At 47.4% G+C, this 18,126-nt stretch overlaps 1 protein-coding gene across 3 annotated transcripts in view; it reads right to left on the bottom strand.

The window, feature by feature from the left end:
* Positions 1 to 17,856, bottom strand: part of LOC123766472 (trichohyalin) — a 129,571-nt gene extending 111,715 nt beyond the window's left edge. For 2 of the 3 annotated variants that reach the window (XM_069308244.1, XM_069308247.1), the window contains exons 1-2: positions 17,597 to 17,856; positions 1,735 to 1,803 (exon numbers count right to left, since the gene is read on the bottom strand). Coding sequence is in view for 1 of the 3 variants with exons in the window: in XM_069308247.1 (XP_069164348.1) it covers positions 1,735 to 1,760 (26 nt within the window). In the remaining 2 variants the exon portion in view is untranslated. Of the gene's footprint in view, positions 1 to 1,734; positions 1,804 to 17,596 lie in introns of those variants that run through there. The other variant, XM_069308246.1, reaches the window with a different exon arrangement.
* Positions 17,857 to 18,126: the final 270 nt, after the last annotated feature.

Raw genomic sequence — 18,126 nt, 5'->3', positions numbered from 1 at the left:
CAGGGCGTGGTACATAATATCTGATCTTAGAAAGAATGCCCACAGTTTTTGAAACTTTTTTTGATATATTTAGAATGTGTCCCTGGAAATTCAGCTTGTGGTCAATGAGAATGCCAAGGAATTTGCCATCTAATTTGTTACAAATTTGGGTATTGTTTATTTTGAGATTTATAAGACTAGAGGATTTATTGCCAAACAGAATATAGAAGGTTTTGTCAATGTTAAGGGTGAGTTTGTTGGCAGTTAGCCAAAGATGGACTTTATTTAGCTCAGTATTTACTGTGGCATTTAGAGCAAGAGGGTCAGGACTGGAGTAAATGAAGGTTGTGTCGTCAGCAAATAGAATTGGTTTGAGGTGTTGGGAGGCATTTGGAAGGTCATTAATGTAGATGAGAAAGAGGAGAGGGCCAAGTATGCTGCCCTGAGGAACACCAATGTTGATGGGTAGGGTGGGAGAAATTGTATTATTCACAGAAACATATTGGAGCCTGTCAGTAAGGTAGGACTCGAGGTATTGTAGGGAGTGTCCTCTGACTCCATAATGATGTAGTTTAAGAAGAAGGTTTTGGTGGTTGACAGTATCAAAAGCTTTACGCAGGTCCACAAATAACCCAACAGGGAGCTCCTTTTTATCAAGAGCTGTATACCCATACAGGAATAACGCCCCTTGGTGACTGTCTCTCTTCCACAACATCACCATTGCTCTTTCCCGCCTATTTGCCAACAATGACTATTTTCCAGGATGCGACCCACAACAGTCGACTAACCCCCAGGAACAAGGAGAGGAGGCTTGAGGTCTTGCCCCGCCCTGGGGGAGTCTGTCTGCCCGGAGGTGACACTAGGCTGTCAACCCGCACCGGTAATGACGGCGCGCTGCTGGTATTTCCCGCCCTTCTTTGTCTTTCTTCTGCTCCCTTCTTTGTCCACCCCTCTTTCCCTTCTTCCTTCTCCATCGTACACTCCGTCTTCCCTTTCGTCCCCCACCACTAAGAAGCTGCCGCTCATTGAGAGAGAGAGAGAGAGGGGGGGGAGGCACTAGCATACTCTCACAGGCACTAGAGGACATACGTGGGGTACACATGGCATATCTGAACTATTAGAGGCAGAGGACGAAAGTGAAGAGGCTGACCCAAAAGCTAAATCCCCTTTCCATTAGATGTAGGCAAACACATATAGGTAAGAACAGACGCTGGGATGGCCCGACAAATGGCCACAAGAGTTTAATCCAGCCAAGTGTAAGGTAATGAGGGCGGGTCCCCAAGGCGCCGCATGGTACATCTCCGCCCGGTACTGGTGTAGCACGATTGGGTGTGCTGCATCTATCCTTGGTGCAGAAAACACCAGACACAGTCGATTAAGTGTTGAGAGCCGTACCACATACATACATATGCTTCAATATGCACCAGTAATGTGTCTGATATTCAATGCTGGTGTCTAGTCGACTTACCTTGTGTGCTTAAATATTCAATCAACCATTGGGGGCTTAAGCCGAGTGAAGGTCTGTAGCCGTTACTCGAGTGAAGGCTAGCAGGCACTATTCGAGTGAAGACTAGCAGCCACTATTCGAGTGACCCCAATAGTTGCGCGAACCATGTAGCCAATACTTAAGTACAGGTTAATTGCACGCATCAATCACCCACTATGAGTAGCACTGTGAGTGGTGCCGCACCCACCCACCGTGAGTACCAATGAGTGCAACATCAAACCAGAATGCAAGGACTGACATAACCTTACCTGACTTTATACATATGAGGGAACATATCCGTCTCTCAGCTCTGTGCTCTCCTCTCTCTCTCTCGGTAACTGCAAGGAATACACAACATATTACATCACAACACAGTCGTTTTGATATATTGTAGATAGTATACTCAAATTATATGTGGAGATAATACTGAAATTAATACATTTGCTCCCTTCCCGAAACTCTGTCTCATGACGCCATCTTTGTTTACATTGCGAGCGAACCAAGTGACGTCATCGTTTGTTTACCCCTTATCGATGGCTCTCGCCGCGTCACCTGCTTACGTCATCGACATCTCTTGTGACATCATCAAAGTAAACAAATACAGTTTACATCCTGTAGGGTAGACCAGACGTCAGCCTCACTGGTTGTAAATACAGTTGCAGTAGATTTCAGTTAATGTTCTCCTTTCGGGTCCTGACCTTCACCAGTGGTGTTGTCAGGTCCAGACCTTCACCAATGGTGTTGTCAGGTCCAGACCTTCACCAATGGTGTTGCTAAAATAACGACCAAAACACAAACACACAAAGCTTCTACTCTAAGGAATTTCTTGAATTGCGTTGCCGCCAGCGGAGGCTAGTTTATTGTGCACCACATACTCATCCTGTGAGCGGTAGTGCAAAAACGATTTCAGAGGACACAACAAAAATGGTTTTATTCTTAATCTTACCCGCGAGCAGGAAGATCGAAGCTCATCTCTGGCTACAACAGCACAGGAGGAATATTTAGTTACTTGTAGGATTAGTATGTAATGCCTGACACCAGACAAGTAATACTGGTGGAGGTAAAAGTACCCGATGACCTGACCTACGACAGCAAGTGTCCAGTCCAACTTACACTAGTGACGACCAAGCCTTTCTTCCCTCACAGACTGTGGTACAGGTAAACACTGAGAATTGTATATACACATAGACGTACCCAGAGCTCTCAGAGATGAGAGAGTGGGTGAGCGAGTGAGAGTGAGAGCAAAAAAGAGAGAGAGAGAGAGAGAGAGAGAGAGAGAGAGAGAGAGAGAGAGAGAGAGAGAGAGAGAGAGAGAGAGAGAGAGAGAGAGAGAGAGAGAGAGAGAGAGAGAGAGAGAAAGCTAGAGCTCTCTCTGTGCAAAATGTGAAGCATTTTGAGTATGATCCCCTCTCTTGGATTACCTTCCACCCCCACAACACCACATCATTCAGCAGAATGTTGGAGAAAGTCAAGAACCGAGCGAAGAGGTTCATCTCTAGTCTTGACCAAGTCTGGTTGGACGCGGGTCTGAACATTATGGCATCCAATATTGTCGAGATGTTGGTGGGCGTATTATTATGTGCAATGCCGATATTCTAAAAGTTCCGCACCTGGCCCAACTTCCTGGACAACCAGTAATTGGCAGCCGAAACACAAGGCGCTCAGCCATCAACAGCCTCATGCTGGTAATGCATGAGAACATCACTCCCAACAGCTATCATTCATTCCCAGGCATACTCGCACCTGTAACCTGTTCACTCGACATGTTGATACGAAGGATATCATGTTCCAAACAATTTAAATTGTTTGGATGTGTGATAATGGTATGATAGACAGAATATTTAGGAGCTACAAGCATTTTGCCCCAAGAGTGTAACACTTATATACGGTGTTTACTATATTAACCTGCAATGTTAAACGTGATTCTTGTATTGTGGTTTGTGGATTTGTAGTGACTGGATGTGTGCGCCCCTTGAGGGACTTGAAGTAGAGGAGGGTAGAAATAGCCTAAGCTACTCTATCCCTTTGAGATGTTGTTTTATTGTCTCAATAAACGTACTTGAACTTGAACCATCACGTGAAGGCTCTGACACACAGTTGGCTCCTGGTTTATCCTGTTCCTTAAATGAAAATTCATTCTTAATGGATACAAAAAAATATCATGAAATAAATGAGCTTGTAGATAGTTTCAGAAGAGTAAATGTAGGATAACAGCTCTTGCTTCAAAATTCAAATTGAAATTGAAATTCAAATGTTTATTTAGGTAAAGTACATACATACAAGGTGTGATACAAATATTGATGAATTTACAGATAGAGCTAGTACATACAATGCCTAAAGCCACTATTACACAAAGGGTTTCGGGCAGGAAAAACACTAAACACTTGCTTGTAGTTTCATTAGGATATTTAATAACATTCCTAATGACGCTAGTCTTAGTTTAAAAAAGAACATTGAGCGAATGAGAGAGAGTGTCAATGGGAGATAAAGATGTACTCAAGATTGAAATTAATGAGAGGTTTTCCGGGATTTGTCTTCCAAGAAATTAATGTTACTATCACGCTAATTCCCGCTAGTACAGAATTGTTACCGATTAACTTTATTGTCTCTCAGGGAAACAAAAGAGGGCACTAAAATACCCCAAAACTGCGTCATATGTGTACTCATTTGTAAACACATGTCACGAAATATTCCACGAGAGATGTAAGGGTCGGAGGGAGCAGCCTCACACACCTGGCGTCTAGGGCTGGGACTGGGAGGGGTAGAGAGAGAGAGAGAGAGAGAGAGGGGTAGAGAGCTGGGAGAGGAAGAGAGAGGGGGATGGGAGGGGAAAAGAGAGAGGGGAGAAGGATGGGGTGGGGATAGAAGGTAGGGAGCATGGAATGTGTATTCCATACATACGATATCCTAACGTGAACGTGATAAACCCCGCCCCACAGTACATAATTCCCAGATGAAATACTGACCAGAGATCCTTCCCTCTATAATTGGAAAAAATGAGTATGTATGTTTATATATATATATATATATATATATATATATATATATATATATATATATATATATATATATGAATAACTCAATAAATAATAATAATAAAATAAAGAGCCTTAAACAGAACAACATGTGTGGAAGCATCGGAGTGTGTATATATGAATGCTACACAGTATTCATCTATGGACATCCATATATGGTGAAACACATGTGAAGAACCTCTCACACACTCACAGCTCCCTGACAAGAGGGAGCCAGCTTAGCTTAGCTGCCAACACCCACACATCGTGTCAGCAAGGCGGACAGCCCGCCTGCTATCATAACATCGTGTCAGCAAGGCGGACAACCCGCCTGCTTTCATACCTCTCACTGTATTTCCCACTTCTATACTTCCCTTAACCTATGCCTCTCCTTCCTCTTTACTAAAGAAAAAAATCTCCAACACCCTCCAGTACCCCTACACACATCCCCAACACCTTCCAGTACCCCCACACACATCTCCAACACCCTCCAGTACCCCTACATACATCTCCAACACCCTCCAGTACCCCTACACACATCTCCAACACCCCCCAGTACCCCCACATACATCTCCAACACCCTCCAGTACCCCTACACACATCTCCAACACCCCCCAGTACCCCTACACACATCTCCAACACCCTCCAGTACCCCCACACACATCTCCAACACCTTCCAGTACCCCTACACACATCTCCAACACCCTTCAGTACCTCCACACACATCCCCAACACCTTCCAGTACCCCCACACACATCTCCAACACCCTTCAGTACCTCCACACACATCTCCAACACCTTCCAGTACCCCCACACACATCTCCAACACCTTCCAGTACCCCCACACACATCTCCAACACCTTCCAGTACCCCCACACACATCTCCAACACCCTCCAGTACCCCTACACACATCTCCAACACCCTCCAGTACCCCCACACACATCTCCAACACCCTCCAGTACCCCCACACACATCTCCAACACCCTCCAGTACCCCCACACACATCTCCAACACCCTTCAGTACCTCCACACACATCTCCAACACCCTTCAGTACCCCTACACACATCTCCAACACCCTCCAGTACCCCTACACACATCTCCAACACCCCCCAGTACCCCCACATACATCTCCAACACCCTCCAGTACCCCTACACACATCTCCAACACCCTTCAGTACCTCCACACACATCTCCAACACCCTCCAGTACCCCTACACACATCTCCAACACCCTTCAGTACCTCCACACACATCTCCAACACCCTCCAGTACCTCCACACACATCTCCAACACCCTTCAGTACCCCCACACACATCTCCAACACCCTCCAGTACCCCCACACACATCTCCAACACCTTCCAGTACCCCCACACACATCTCCAACACCTTCCAGTACCCCCACACACATCTCCAACACCTTCCAGTACCTCCACACACATCTCCAACACCTTCCAGTACCCCCACACACATCTCCAACACCTTCCAGTACCCCCACACACATCTCCAACACCTTCCAGTACCCCCACACACATCTCCAACACCTTCCAGTACCTCCACACACATCTCCAACACCTTCCAGTACCCCCACACACATCTCCAACACCCTCCAGTACCCCCACACACATCTCCAACACCTTCCAGTACCCCCACACACATCTCCAACACCTTCCAGTACCTCCACACACATCTCCAACACCTTCCAGTACCCCCACACACATCTCCAACACCCTCCAGTACCCCCACACACATCTCCAACACCTTCCAGTACCTCCACACACATCTCCAACACCTTCCAGTACCCCCACACACATCTCCAACACCCTCCAGTACCCCCACACACATCTCCAACACCTTCCAGTACCCCCACACACATCTCCAACACCCTCCAGTACCTCCACACACACCTTGCAATAAAAAACTATCATTGAAAAACAAGGAAGCAAAACAAGGCAGTATAAAGCGCAGCAAAACACCGCCCACAATATGACCCAACCATCCAAGCACTCCGTGGAGCCCTGCGGGGCATCAGAGTGAGTAAACATGACCAGAATGTTACAACGCAACGCTAGAAAGATTACTCCAAGATGAGACGTCCCGCTCAATCTCACAGCTGGTGGCCCAAGAGCTTGGATCCACTCGATGGAATCCAAGTTCAACAATACAGAATTTCAAGATGAAATACAGACTGAAACTGCCCTCCTCCTTCCCCCCCACCTCCAAAACACACACACACACACACACACACACACACACACACACACACACACACACACACACACACACACACACACACACACACACACACAAAACTTAAACAAAGTATCAATACATGAACACAAGCATCTGAATGTGTATATATGAATGCTACTCAGGATCCATGTACAGACACTCATGTATCTTTGAACTATACAAGAAAACCCTCGCAAACACTGGCAGCTCCCAGACAAAAGAGAGCAAGCTTAGCTACCAAATATACACACATCGTGTCAGCAAGGCGGACACACTCTATATTTTACATTTCTAATCTTTTCTACTTCCCCCAAGGATATGAGTGTATGAGAGGGTGGAGAAATGAGGCGTTGTGAGAGACGGGATCCTGGGGTTATAAACGCCTTCGTGAGTGAATAAGCTGATGCATGAGTTTGTTGATGCCATGTGCCCAGGCGCCACCTCCTGCATTACTCCACGTGCCCCGGGGCTCCACCTCCTGCATTACTCCACGTGCCCCGGGGCACCACCTCCTGCATTACTTCACGTGCCCCGGGGCTCCACCTCCTGCATTACTCCACGTGCCCGGGGCACCACCTCCTGCATTACTTCACGTGCCCCGGGGCTCCACCTCCTGCATTACTCCACGTGCCCGGGGCTCCACCTCCTGCATTACTCCACGTGCCCGGGGCTCCACCTCCTGCATTACTCCACGTGCCCCGGGGCTCCACCTCCTGCATTACTCCACGTGCCCCGGGGCTCCACCTCCTGCATTACTCCACGTGCCCCGGGGCGCCACCTCCTGCATTACTCCACGTGCCCGGGGCTCCACCTCCTGCATTACTCCACGTGCCCCGGGGCTCCACCTCCTGCATTACTCCACGTGCCCCGGGGCTCCACCTCCTGCATTACTCCACGTGCCCCGGGGCTCCACCTCCTGCATTACTCCACGTGCCCCGGGGCTCCACCTCCTGCATTACTCCACGTGCCCCGGGGCTCCACCTCCTGCATTACTCCACGTGCCCGGGGCTCCACCTCCTGCATTACTCCACGTGCCCCGGGGCTCCACCTCCTGCATTACTCCACGTGCCCCGGGGCACCACCTCCTGCATTACTTCACGGGCCCCGGGGCTCCACCTCCTGCATTACTCCACGTGCCCCGGGGCTCCACCTCCTGCATTACTCCACGTGCCCCGGGGCTCCACCTCCTGCATTACTCCACGTGCCCCGGGGCTCCACCTCCTGCATTACTCCACGTGCCCCGGGGCTCCACCTCCTGCATTACTCCACGGGCCCCGGGGCTCCACCTCCTGCATTACTCCATGGGCCCCGGGGAGTGGGAGAATGTTCTGCCAATATTCCTCCAGATTTTGATTCAGAGACTTATTGAAAGTATCCGTCTTATGGACGGTAATTCAAGGCAATAACTTAACGAATTTCTCAATGCATAACCGATTCTAAAGTCCGTCACGCTGCTTATGTAGGGTACAGTGTCAGCTGAAGCAGAGGTATAGTGTCAGCTCATGTAGGATACAGTGTCAGCTGAAGCAGAGGTATAGTGTCAGCTCATGTAGGATACAGTGTCAGCTGAAGCAGAGGTATAGTGTCAGCTCATGTAGGATACAGTGTCAGCTGAAGTAGAGGTACAGTGTCAGCTCATGTAGGGTGCAGTGTCAGCTGAAGCAGAGGTACATTGTCAGCTCATGTAGGATACAGTGTCAGCTGAAGTAGAGGTACAGTGTCAGCTCATGTAGGGTGCAGTGTCAGCTGAAGCAGAGGTACATTGTCATTTCATGTAGGATACAGTGTCAGCTGAAGTAGAGGTACAGTGTCAGCTCATGTAGGGTGCAGTGTCAGCTGAAGCAGAGGTACATTGTCAGCTCATGTAGGATACAGTGTCAGCTGAAGTAGAGGTACAGTGTCAGCTCATGTAGGATACAGTGTCAGCTGAAGTAGAGGTACAGTGTCAGCTCATGTAGGGTGCAGTGTCAGCTGAAGCAGAGGTACATTGTCATTTCATGTAGGGTGCAGTGTCAGCTGAAGCAGAGGTACAGTGTCAGCTCATGTAGGGTGCAGTGTCAGCTGAAGCAGAGGTACATTGTCATTTCATGTAGGGTGCAGTGTCAGCTGAAGCAGAGGTACAGTGTCAGCTCATGTAGGATACAGTGTCAGCTGAAGTAGAGGTACAGTGTCAGCTCATGTAGGGTGCAGTGTCAGCTGAAGCAGAGGTACATTGTCATTTCATGTAGGGTGCAGTGTCAGCTGAAGCAGAGGTACAGTGTCAGCTCATGTAGGATACAGTGTCAGCTGAAGCAGAGGTAGTGTCAGCTCATGTAGGATACAGTGTCAGCTGAAGTAGAGGTACAGTGTCAGCTCATGTAGGGTGCAGTGTCAGCTGAAGTAGAGGTACAGTGTCAGCTCATGTAGGATACAGTGTCAGCTGAAGTAGAGGTACAGTGTCAGCTCATGTAGGATACAGTGTCAGCTGACAACATTCACCAGGGAGGTCACAACTACCCACCATTCCTGCTACCTGCATAAATGACAATAAAGTGGCTGAAAGAAGTAACACAACGTTTTGGTCCGTCCTGGATTTGATAATGGGTCCAGGACCGAAACGTGCTCACTTTCTTATCATGTGTGTGGGTTGGTAGTCATGCTACATGGATCTTCACGTGGCAGTGTGGTGGTGACTGTTGTGGTGAGGACGGGCTGCGAGTCGTGGGAGGACGGGACGGGTCGTGGGAGGACGGGACGGGTCGTGGGAGGACGGGGCGGGTCGCGCGGGAGGACGGGCTGCGGGTTATGCGCTCGCAAGCTGTTTGTCTTTTGGTTTTAGGCGCGTGATGGACACACATGAAGCTGCTGGGGAAGAGGAGTGCGGCGCTGCTCTAAACTGTCACCCACTGAGCATATGGCGTGACATGACACCTGGCGTGACATGACACCTGGCGTGACATGACACCTGGCGTGACATGATACCTGGCGTGACATGAGGACCTGGGTTCGAACCCTGGGCAGGGTGGGACGATTGGGCACCGTGGCCCCCTGGCACCTACCCCTCGTGTGAACGGCCTGATTACAGAGCACAGGGCAATGAGGATCGGAATTGGCGAATCGTATTCTAGGGAATACATGTAGGGAAAAGCTCGGGTAGGAAGGCTCTTACCTATCATGCAAGAGGTTAGGGGAGGATGGCCACCTGAAGGGGGGAAGATGAGGGAGACATTTTGGTCTCCAGGAATGTGAGTTGAGAGGTAATTTGGGTGAGTTAGAACACCTGGCATCATCCCCCACACCTACCCACACACACACACACACACACACACACACACACACACACACACACACACACACACACACACGGGAAATGCACCTTATGACCCTGGAGGACAGAAGAGTAAGGGGAGACATGATCACAACCTACATAATCCTCAGGGGAATCGACCGGGTAAACAAGGATAAACTATTCAACACTGGTGGGACGCGAACAAGGGGACACAGGTGGAAACTGAGTACCCACATGAGCCACAGGGACGTTAGAAGGAACTTTTTCAGTGTCAGAGTAGTTAACAAATGGAATGCATTAGGCAGTGATGTGGTGGAGGCTGACTCCATACACAGTTTACAATGTAGATATGATAGAGCCCAGTAGGCTCAGGAATCTGTACACCAGTTGATTGACAGTTGAAAGACGAGACCAAAGAACCAAAGCTCAACCCCCGCAAGCACAACTAGGCGAGTACTAAATGATATATGCCTCTGTTTAAGCCTAGTATGTCCCTTAAATGATGATTAATAACACTTTAGATTGTAGGTTTAAGCATACAACTAGAGATAGAAGGTTGTATACCAAGAATATACTCTGAAGCACTCACGCTGAAGCACACACCCTGAAGCACACACCCTGAAGCACTCCTCCTGAAGCATATACCCTGAAGCTAAACACAATACCCTGAACGTGCTTCCTATACTGTTTACCTGATAACCAACCATCGATATGAAGCCAAAACAAACCCCGGATTCATCCCCGGATGTGCACGAAGAGGTCAAAAAACGGCGTCGTAATATCGGGAACGCAGGAAACAGCGTGTGGTTAACGTGGGCCGTAAGTGGTGGGGCGTTTAGCGTTGATGCCACCGCTGGAGGAGGATTACGGGCTCACCATAGCCCGTGCTACTGAAACTTCTTGTCCTGAGCAGCTGAATCTAAAACAACAACAAGCTGGAGGAAGAGGGCCCGGGGTCTGCCCCCCCCCCCTCCCGCCACCCACAATACCATAGTCTGACCTTCATCTGAAAATGGTGACTATTTGTGTCCCTGTTCAACCCGTCCTCTTAAAAAGAACGTCACTTTTGGCCCGTATGCGCGATATGGCTAAATTTGGACGTAATTTGAAATGAAATCGACTCACAAAAGTGACGTTCTGTTCCGTTTTCTATTTGAGTCGTCCGCCTTACGCGCAGAGGTTATAAGAGGACACTTTAAATTCACGTTTTTCATAACGTTTTGAAACTTTATGAGAATTTCCTGCCCACCTAACCTATCAGAGGACCCTTAACTTACTGTTGTTGAAAAAAGAAATCCCAAATTTATTTTAATTTTTTTTTCATTTTCAAATTACGTCCAAATTCGGCCATACGGGCAAACGGCCAAAAGCGACGTTCTTTTTAAGAGGACAGGTTGCCCTGTTGGATTGGTTCCTGGAGGTTGTGTATGCGTCTGATTGTAATCTTTCTACCCCCGCCCACTGGTTGACTGTGGTCTTTCTACTCCCGCCCACTGGTTGACTGTGGTCTTTCTACCCCCGCCCACTGGTTGACTGTGGTCTTTCTACTCCCGCCCACTGGTTGACTGTGGTCTTTCTACTCCCGCCCACTGGTTGACTGTGGTCTTTCTACTCCCGCCCACTGGTTGACTGTGGTCTTTCTATCGCCGCCCACTGGTTGACTGTGGTCTTTCTATCGCCGCCCACTGGTTGACTGTGGTCTTTCTACCCCCGCCCACTGGTTGACTGGTCTTTCTACCGCCGCCCACTGGTTGATTGTGGTCTTTCTACCGCCGCCCACTGGTTGATTGTGGTCTTTCTACCGCCGCCCACTGGTTGATTGTGGTCTTTCTACCGCCGCCCACTGGTTGATTGTGGTCTTTCTACCGCCGCCCACTGGTTGATTGTGGTCTTTCTACCGCCGCCCACTGGTTGATTGTGGTCTTTCTACCGCCGCCCACTGGTTGACTGTGGTCTTTCTACCGCCGCCCACTGGTTGACTGTGGTCTTTCTACCGCCGCCCACTGGTTGATTGTGGTCTTTCTACCGCCGCCCACTGGTTGATTGTGGTCTTTCTACCCCCGCCCACTGCTTGACTGTGGTCTTTCTACCGCCGCCCACTGGTTGATTGTGGTCTTTCTACCCCCGCCCACTGGTTGATTGTGGTCTTTCTACCGCCGCCCACTGGTTGACTGTGGTCTTTCTACCCCCGCCCACTGGTTGATTGTGGTCTTTCTACCGCCGCCCACTGGTTGATTGTGGTCTTTCTACCGCCGCCCACTGGTTGACTGTGGTCTTTCTACCCCCGCCCACTGCTTGACTGTGGTCTTTCTACCGCCGCCCACTGGTTGATTGTGGTCTTTCTACCCCCGCCCACTGGTTGATTGTGGTCTTTCTACCGCCGCCCACTGGTTGACTGTGGTCTTTCTACCGCCGCCCACTGGTTGACTGTGGTCTTTCTACCGCCGCCCACTGGTTGACTGTGGTCTTTCTACCGCCGCCCACTGGGTGGGTGTTAGGTAAGTGATAGACAAATTAAATTATATGAAACTATCTTACCAAAAATGTAACTTGGAATATAAACACTTCGACTGGTTGATACAGGAACGGCCTTGCTTCTTGCAGGTCAGCGTTCGATTCCCCTATGGTCCAAGTGATTGAGCACCATTGGAGCCACAGGTGTGGGTGTAGCGAGTGCGAGGGGTCGCGAGGTACCACCAGCTCAGGTCAGACGTCAGCAGCACAGTGACCAACAAGTAGGGTCAGCTTGTCAGTCCTCCCGTCTGACACATCAACATGGGAACGGAGACGGACGTAGGACAAGCTGGAGCAAGAGGTCAGCATTCTTATCATCCGCCCTGGTCGTATGATACTGGTCGTATATACTGGTATACCCGACTAGCTGGTCGGTTGAATATACAGTACTAGTATACCCTTATCAGAGTAGAGTGGCTGGTAGGTCCGCCCTGAGCTTCAGCCTAGTCGTCGCTTACAAACAATGATACTGGTCGTATATACTGGTATATACGACTAGCTGGTCGGTTGAATATACAGTACTGATATACCCTTATCAGAGTAGAGTGGCTGGTAGGTCCTATATACTGTTATACATTATCAGAGAGAGGGTTCCGCTAGCACCGTCGGGATTTGTTCTCGACTCACAATCAGGAATTGAGGGTTCGAATCCCAGGCGGGACAGAAATGACTAGGCGCATTTCCTCTCACCTAATGGCTCTGTTCACCTAGCAGTAAATAGGTACCCAGGAGGTATAGTTTGTTGAGGGGGGTTCCGTCCTGGGGGAGGGGGGGTTAGTAGCTCCATCTTTGGGCGAGGGAACGTCGATATAAGCCTAACATATACATATATGCACTGGCTGCCTGTCCCCCGACACAAAGAATTATTATAATGGCTAAACCTCTAGCTAAGGGTCAGGGTTTCCAAACGATCACTCATCCAATCTGTTGACAAACCCAAGGGAGGTTAACGTGAATAGTAAATAGGTGTGCATATATAAATATATATATATATGTCGTACCTAGTAGCCAGAACGCACTTCTCAGCCTACTATGCAAGGCCCGATTTGCCTAATAAGCCAAGTTTTCATGAATTAATTGTTTTTCGACCACCTAACCTACCTAACCTAACCTAACCTAACTTTTTCGGTTACCTAACCTAACCTAACCAATAAAGATAGGTTAGGTTAGGTTAGGTTAGGTAGGGTTGGTTAGGTTCAGTCATATATCGACGTTAATTTTAACTCCAATAAAAAAAATTGACCTCATACATAATGAAATGGGTAGCTTTATCCATTAGCTGATTTATCCATTTATCCAAATGATAAAGCTACCCATTTCATTATGTATGAGGTCAATTTTTTTTTATTGGAGTTAAAATTAACGTAGATATATGACCAAACCTAACCAACCCTACCTAACCTAACCTAACCTATCTTTATAGGTTAGGTTGGGTTAGGTAGCCGAAAAAGTTAGGTTAGGTTAGGTTAGGTAGGTTAGGTAGTCGAAAAAACATTAATTCATGAAAACTTGGATTATTAGGCAAATCGGGCCTAGCATAGTAGGCTGAGAAGTGTGTTCTGGCTACTAACATATACGTTCTGGTACGACATATATATATATATACATATATATATATATATATATATATATATATATATATATATATATATATATATATATATGCAGAATAACCACATATGAAAAATAGAAAATGCTTAACGCGTTTTCGGCTAATTCGCCTTCATCAGAGCAAAGTAGAATGAGGATAAGATTGCTGATCAGACCTTTATATCCGCCTGGGCAGATCACCTGACCACCAAAAATAAGTGGAGGAAAGGAATTATAAGAAAGAAGGTAATTGCAGAAGGCCTATTGGCCCATACAAGGCAGCTCCTATTAATATCTCCAAGTGCTATACGTGTTTAAATGATTGCTATATTGTTTTGACGTGCTATATTGAGGCTTAAATAGGGATCCAACTTGTACATACCGGGGCTCACATTAAGGCTGTTGTTACAATGTTTGATCAGAGCAGACTCGATCACGTTTCGTTCAACAAAATCCTTACTTTTAACAATACATTTTGCCCCTGTGAAGTCGATAGAATGATTCATTCTATCTATCGATAGAATCATTCTATCGACTTCACAGGGGCAAAATGTATTGTTAAAAGTAAGGATTTTGTTGAACGAAACGTGATCGAGTCTGCTCTGATCAAACATTGTAACAACAGCCTTAATGTGAGCCCCGGTATGTACAAGTTGGATCCCTATTTAAGCCTCAATATAGCACGTCAAAACAATATAGCAATCATTTAAACACGTATAGCACTTGGAGATATTAATAGGAGCTGCCTTGTATGGGCCAATAGGCCTTCTGCAATTACCTTCTTTCTTATAATTCCTTTCCTCCACTTATTTTTGGTGGTCAGGTGATCTGCCCAGGCGGATATAAAGGTCTGATCAGCAATCTTATCCTCATTCTACTTTGCTCTGATGAAGGCGAATTAGCCGAAAACGCGTTAAGCATTTTCTATTTTTCATATGTGGTTATTCTGCATACTTGGATCAGTGTTTTTGTGATCATTGCTGCATATATATATATATATATGTCGTACCTAGTAGCCAGAACTCACTTCTCAGCCTACTATGCAAGGCCCGATTTGCCTAATAAGCCTAGTTTTCATGAATTAATGTTTTTTCGACAACCTAACCTACCTAACCTAACCTAACCTAACGTTTTCGGCTACCTAACCTAACCTAACCTATAAAGATAGGTTAGGTTAGGTTAGGTAGGGTTGGTTAGGTTCGGTCATATATCTACGTTAATTTTAACTCCAAAAAAAAAAATTGACCTCATACATAATGAAATGGGTAGCTTTATCATTTCATAAGAAAAAAATTAGAGAAAATATATTAATTCAGTAAAACTTGGCTTATTAGGCAAATCGGGCCTCGCATAGTAGGCTGAGAAGTGAGTTCTGGCTACTAGGTACGACATATATATATATATATATATATATATATATATATATATATATATATATACATATATATATATATATATATATATATATATATATATATATATATATATATATATATATATATATATATATATATATATATATATATATATATATATATATATATATATATACCGTGACACCACCATCTGTCACTTTCACCACCTCCTTGTCAAAACGACCACCTGCCAGCCACAACAGTCTGCCTAAGACTGTTTAAGTAACACTAGAATATAAGCTTCCTGTGTTTACATTCTCTCGTGTGCATCTTTTCTGTGTACACTTTAAGTGCCCATGTGCACTCTCCCAATGTGTACACTCGCTGTGTGTTCACATTGGGAGAGAGCGCACACACACACACACATCCCTTTTTTCAGGGATGTTAGAAAGAACTTTTTCAGTGTCAGAGTAGTTAACAAGTGGAATGCATTAGGCAGTGATGTGGTGGAGACTGACTCCATACACAGTTTCAAATGTAGATATGATAGAGCCCAGTAGGCTCAGGAACCTGTACACCAGTTGATTGACGGTTGAGGCGGGACCAAAGAGCCAGAGCTCAACCCCCGCAAAGCACAACTAGGTGAGTACACAGGGAGGCCGGGGGGGGGGGGGGGCAAGAAGAACAATGTTGCTGCGTCAATGTTAACGCGTCCAACTAAACGTTTATATTTTTAAGTTTCAAAGAAATTTAGAGCGTTAAGTTTTTAGAAATTTAGGGTGGCCCGCTGGTGAGGTGAGGCGGAGGGGGGGTGGCCAGCTGGTGAGGTGAGGCGGAGGGGGGTGGACAGCTGGTGAGGTGAGGCGGAGGGGGGTGGACAGCTGGTGAGGTGAGGCGGAGGGGGGTGGCCAGCTGGTGAGGTGAGGTGGAGGGGGGTGGACAGCTGGTGAGGTGAGGCGGAGGGGGTGGACAGCTGGTGAGGTGAGGCGGAGGGGGGTGGACAGCTGGTGAGGTGAGGTGGAGGGGGGTGGACAGCTGGTGAGGTGAGGCGGAGGGGGTGGACAGCTGGTGAGGTGAGGCGGAGGGGGTGGCCAGCTGGTGAGGTGAGGCGGAGGGGGTGGCCAGCTGGTGAGGTGAGGCGGAGGGGGGTGGCCAGCTGGTGAGGTGAGGCGGAGGGGGGGTGGACAGCTGGTGAGGTGAGGCGGATGGGTGGACAGCTGGTGAGGTGAGGCGGAGGGATGGACAGCTGGTGAGGTGAGGCGGAGGGGGTGGACAGCTGGTGAGGTGAGGAGAAGGGGGTGGACAGCTGGTGAGGTGAGGCGGAGGGGGTGGACAGCTGGTGAGGTGAGAAGGGGGTGGACAGCTGGTGAGGTGAGGCGGAGGGGGTGGACAGCTGGTGAGGTGAGAAGGGGGTGGACAGCTGGTGAGGTGAGGCGGAGGGGTGGCCAGCTGGTGACGTGAGGCGGAAGGGGGTGGATAGCTGGTGAGGTGAGGGGAAGGGGGTGGCCAGCTGTTCTCGCACTTGCTTATAGTCAATATCTTGCTTATGAATAAGTGCATATGTGACATACTAATTTATTGTGAATATTGGAGTTTACCTTGAAAAGCTGAAGAGAAAAAAAACTAACCTAACCTTCTTAGTATGTTAGGATATTACAATTAGTACTGAACCTATACCTATATTGATATTACAGTTTTATAAAAATAATAAAACAAAACTAAAATATTTAAATAAATTGTAAAGTAACTCAGGATATTGTCAAATTTTGTATAAAATCTCTATTGTTTAATAAACCTGAGAGAAAAAGTTAGTGTTTTGAAAAAAAAAATGTGACTTGGAATGTGTCACATATTTACTTGTTTATAAGCAAAATAGTGACTATAAGCAATAAGTCATATATGTGCTGTTTGTGCGAGAACGGGTTGTTCAGTGATCTCTAACTTATCCCAACACTTAAGTTTTAGTGTAGAAAACACTACTTATATACACATGTATACAAACGAATTCACACAAAGGCATGAGAGAAATCTTGTAAGACGCAACTAGTGACATCGCGGGCAGCGAGCGACCAATCACTCACCATATCGAGAGTTCGCTGCTAAATGGAATGCCCAATGTAGATATACTAGATATAGACACGATACAAGAAGATAAACTCACTGTGATGGCTGGGGAGATGAGCGTGTGTGTGTGGGGGACCACTGGTGATCTGGTCTACCCCAGGTAGGTTACTGTGGCACAGAGCCCGAGAGGTGCCTCGCAGGGCGTGGGGCTCGACTCGTGGGGGCGCTGGTGGGGCTGCTGGCGGTGATGGAGACTAGCGAGGTGGGTGGGTGCCTCACCAGCAGCAGCAGCAGCAGGCAGGCGGGGCACCCTGCCAGCATCTCTCACGCTATTTCTGTATAGCCTGCGTCACCTCTCAGGCACGGCTGCTGCCCGCACATCTCACCCATCGCTAGCGTATGCATAATTGCAATCACTTCATTAAAATATTATCTTTTGCATAAGACATCCTCCCCCCGAATGACACTAATACGCAGAGGGAGATGGATGTAAAGTATGCAGGGATTGTTGCAGAACCACTCGCTCACCTAATTACCATACTACAGTCCTCTCGGAAATAGGTGTTTGATTCATCATATTCTATAAGTAGCCATAGTTTACTGATAAAAAAGAAATAAAGAAATAGT

The sequence above is a fragment of the Procambarus clarkii genome, chromosome 62 (assembly GCF_040958095.1).
Source record: "Procambarus clarkii isolate CNS0578487 chromosome 62, FALCON_Pclarkii_2.0, whole genome shotgun sequence".
Taxonomy (NCBI): domain Eukaryota; kingdom Metazoa; phylum Arthropoda; class Malacostraca; order Decapoda; family Cambaridae; genus Procambarus; species Procambarus clarkii.
Note: the sequence above shows the minus strand (reverse complement) of the source record. Positions and strands in the feature narration are given on the sequence as shown.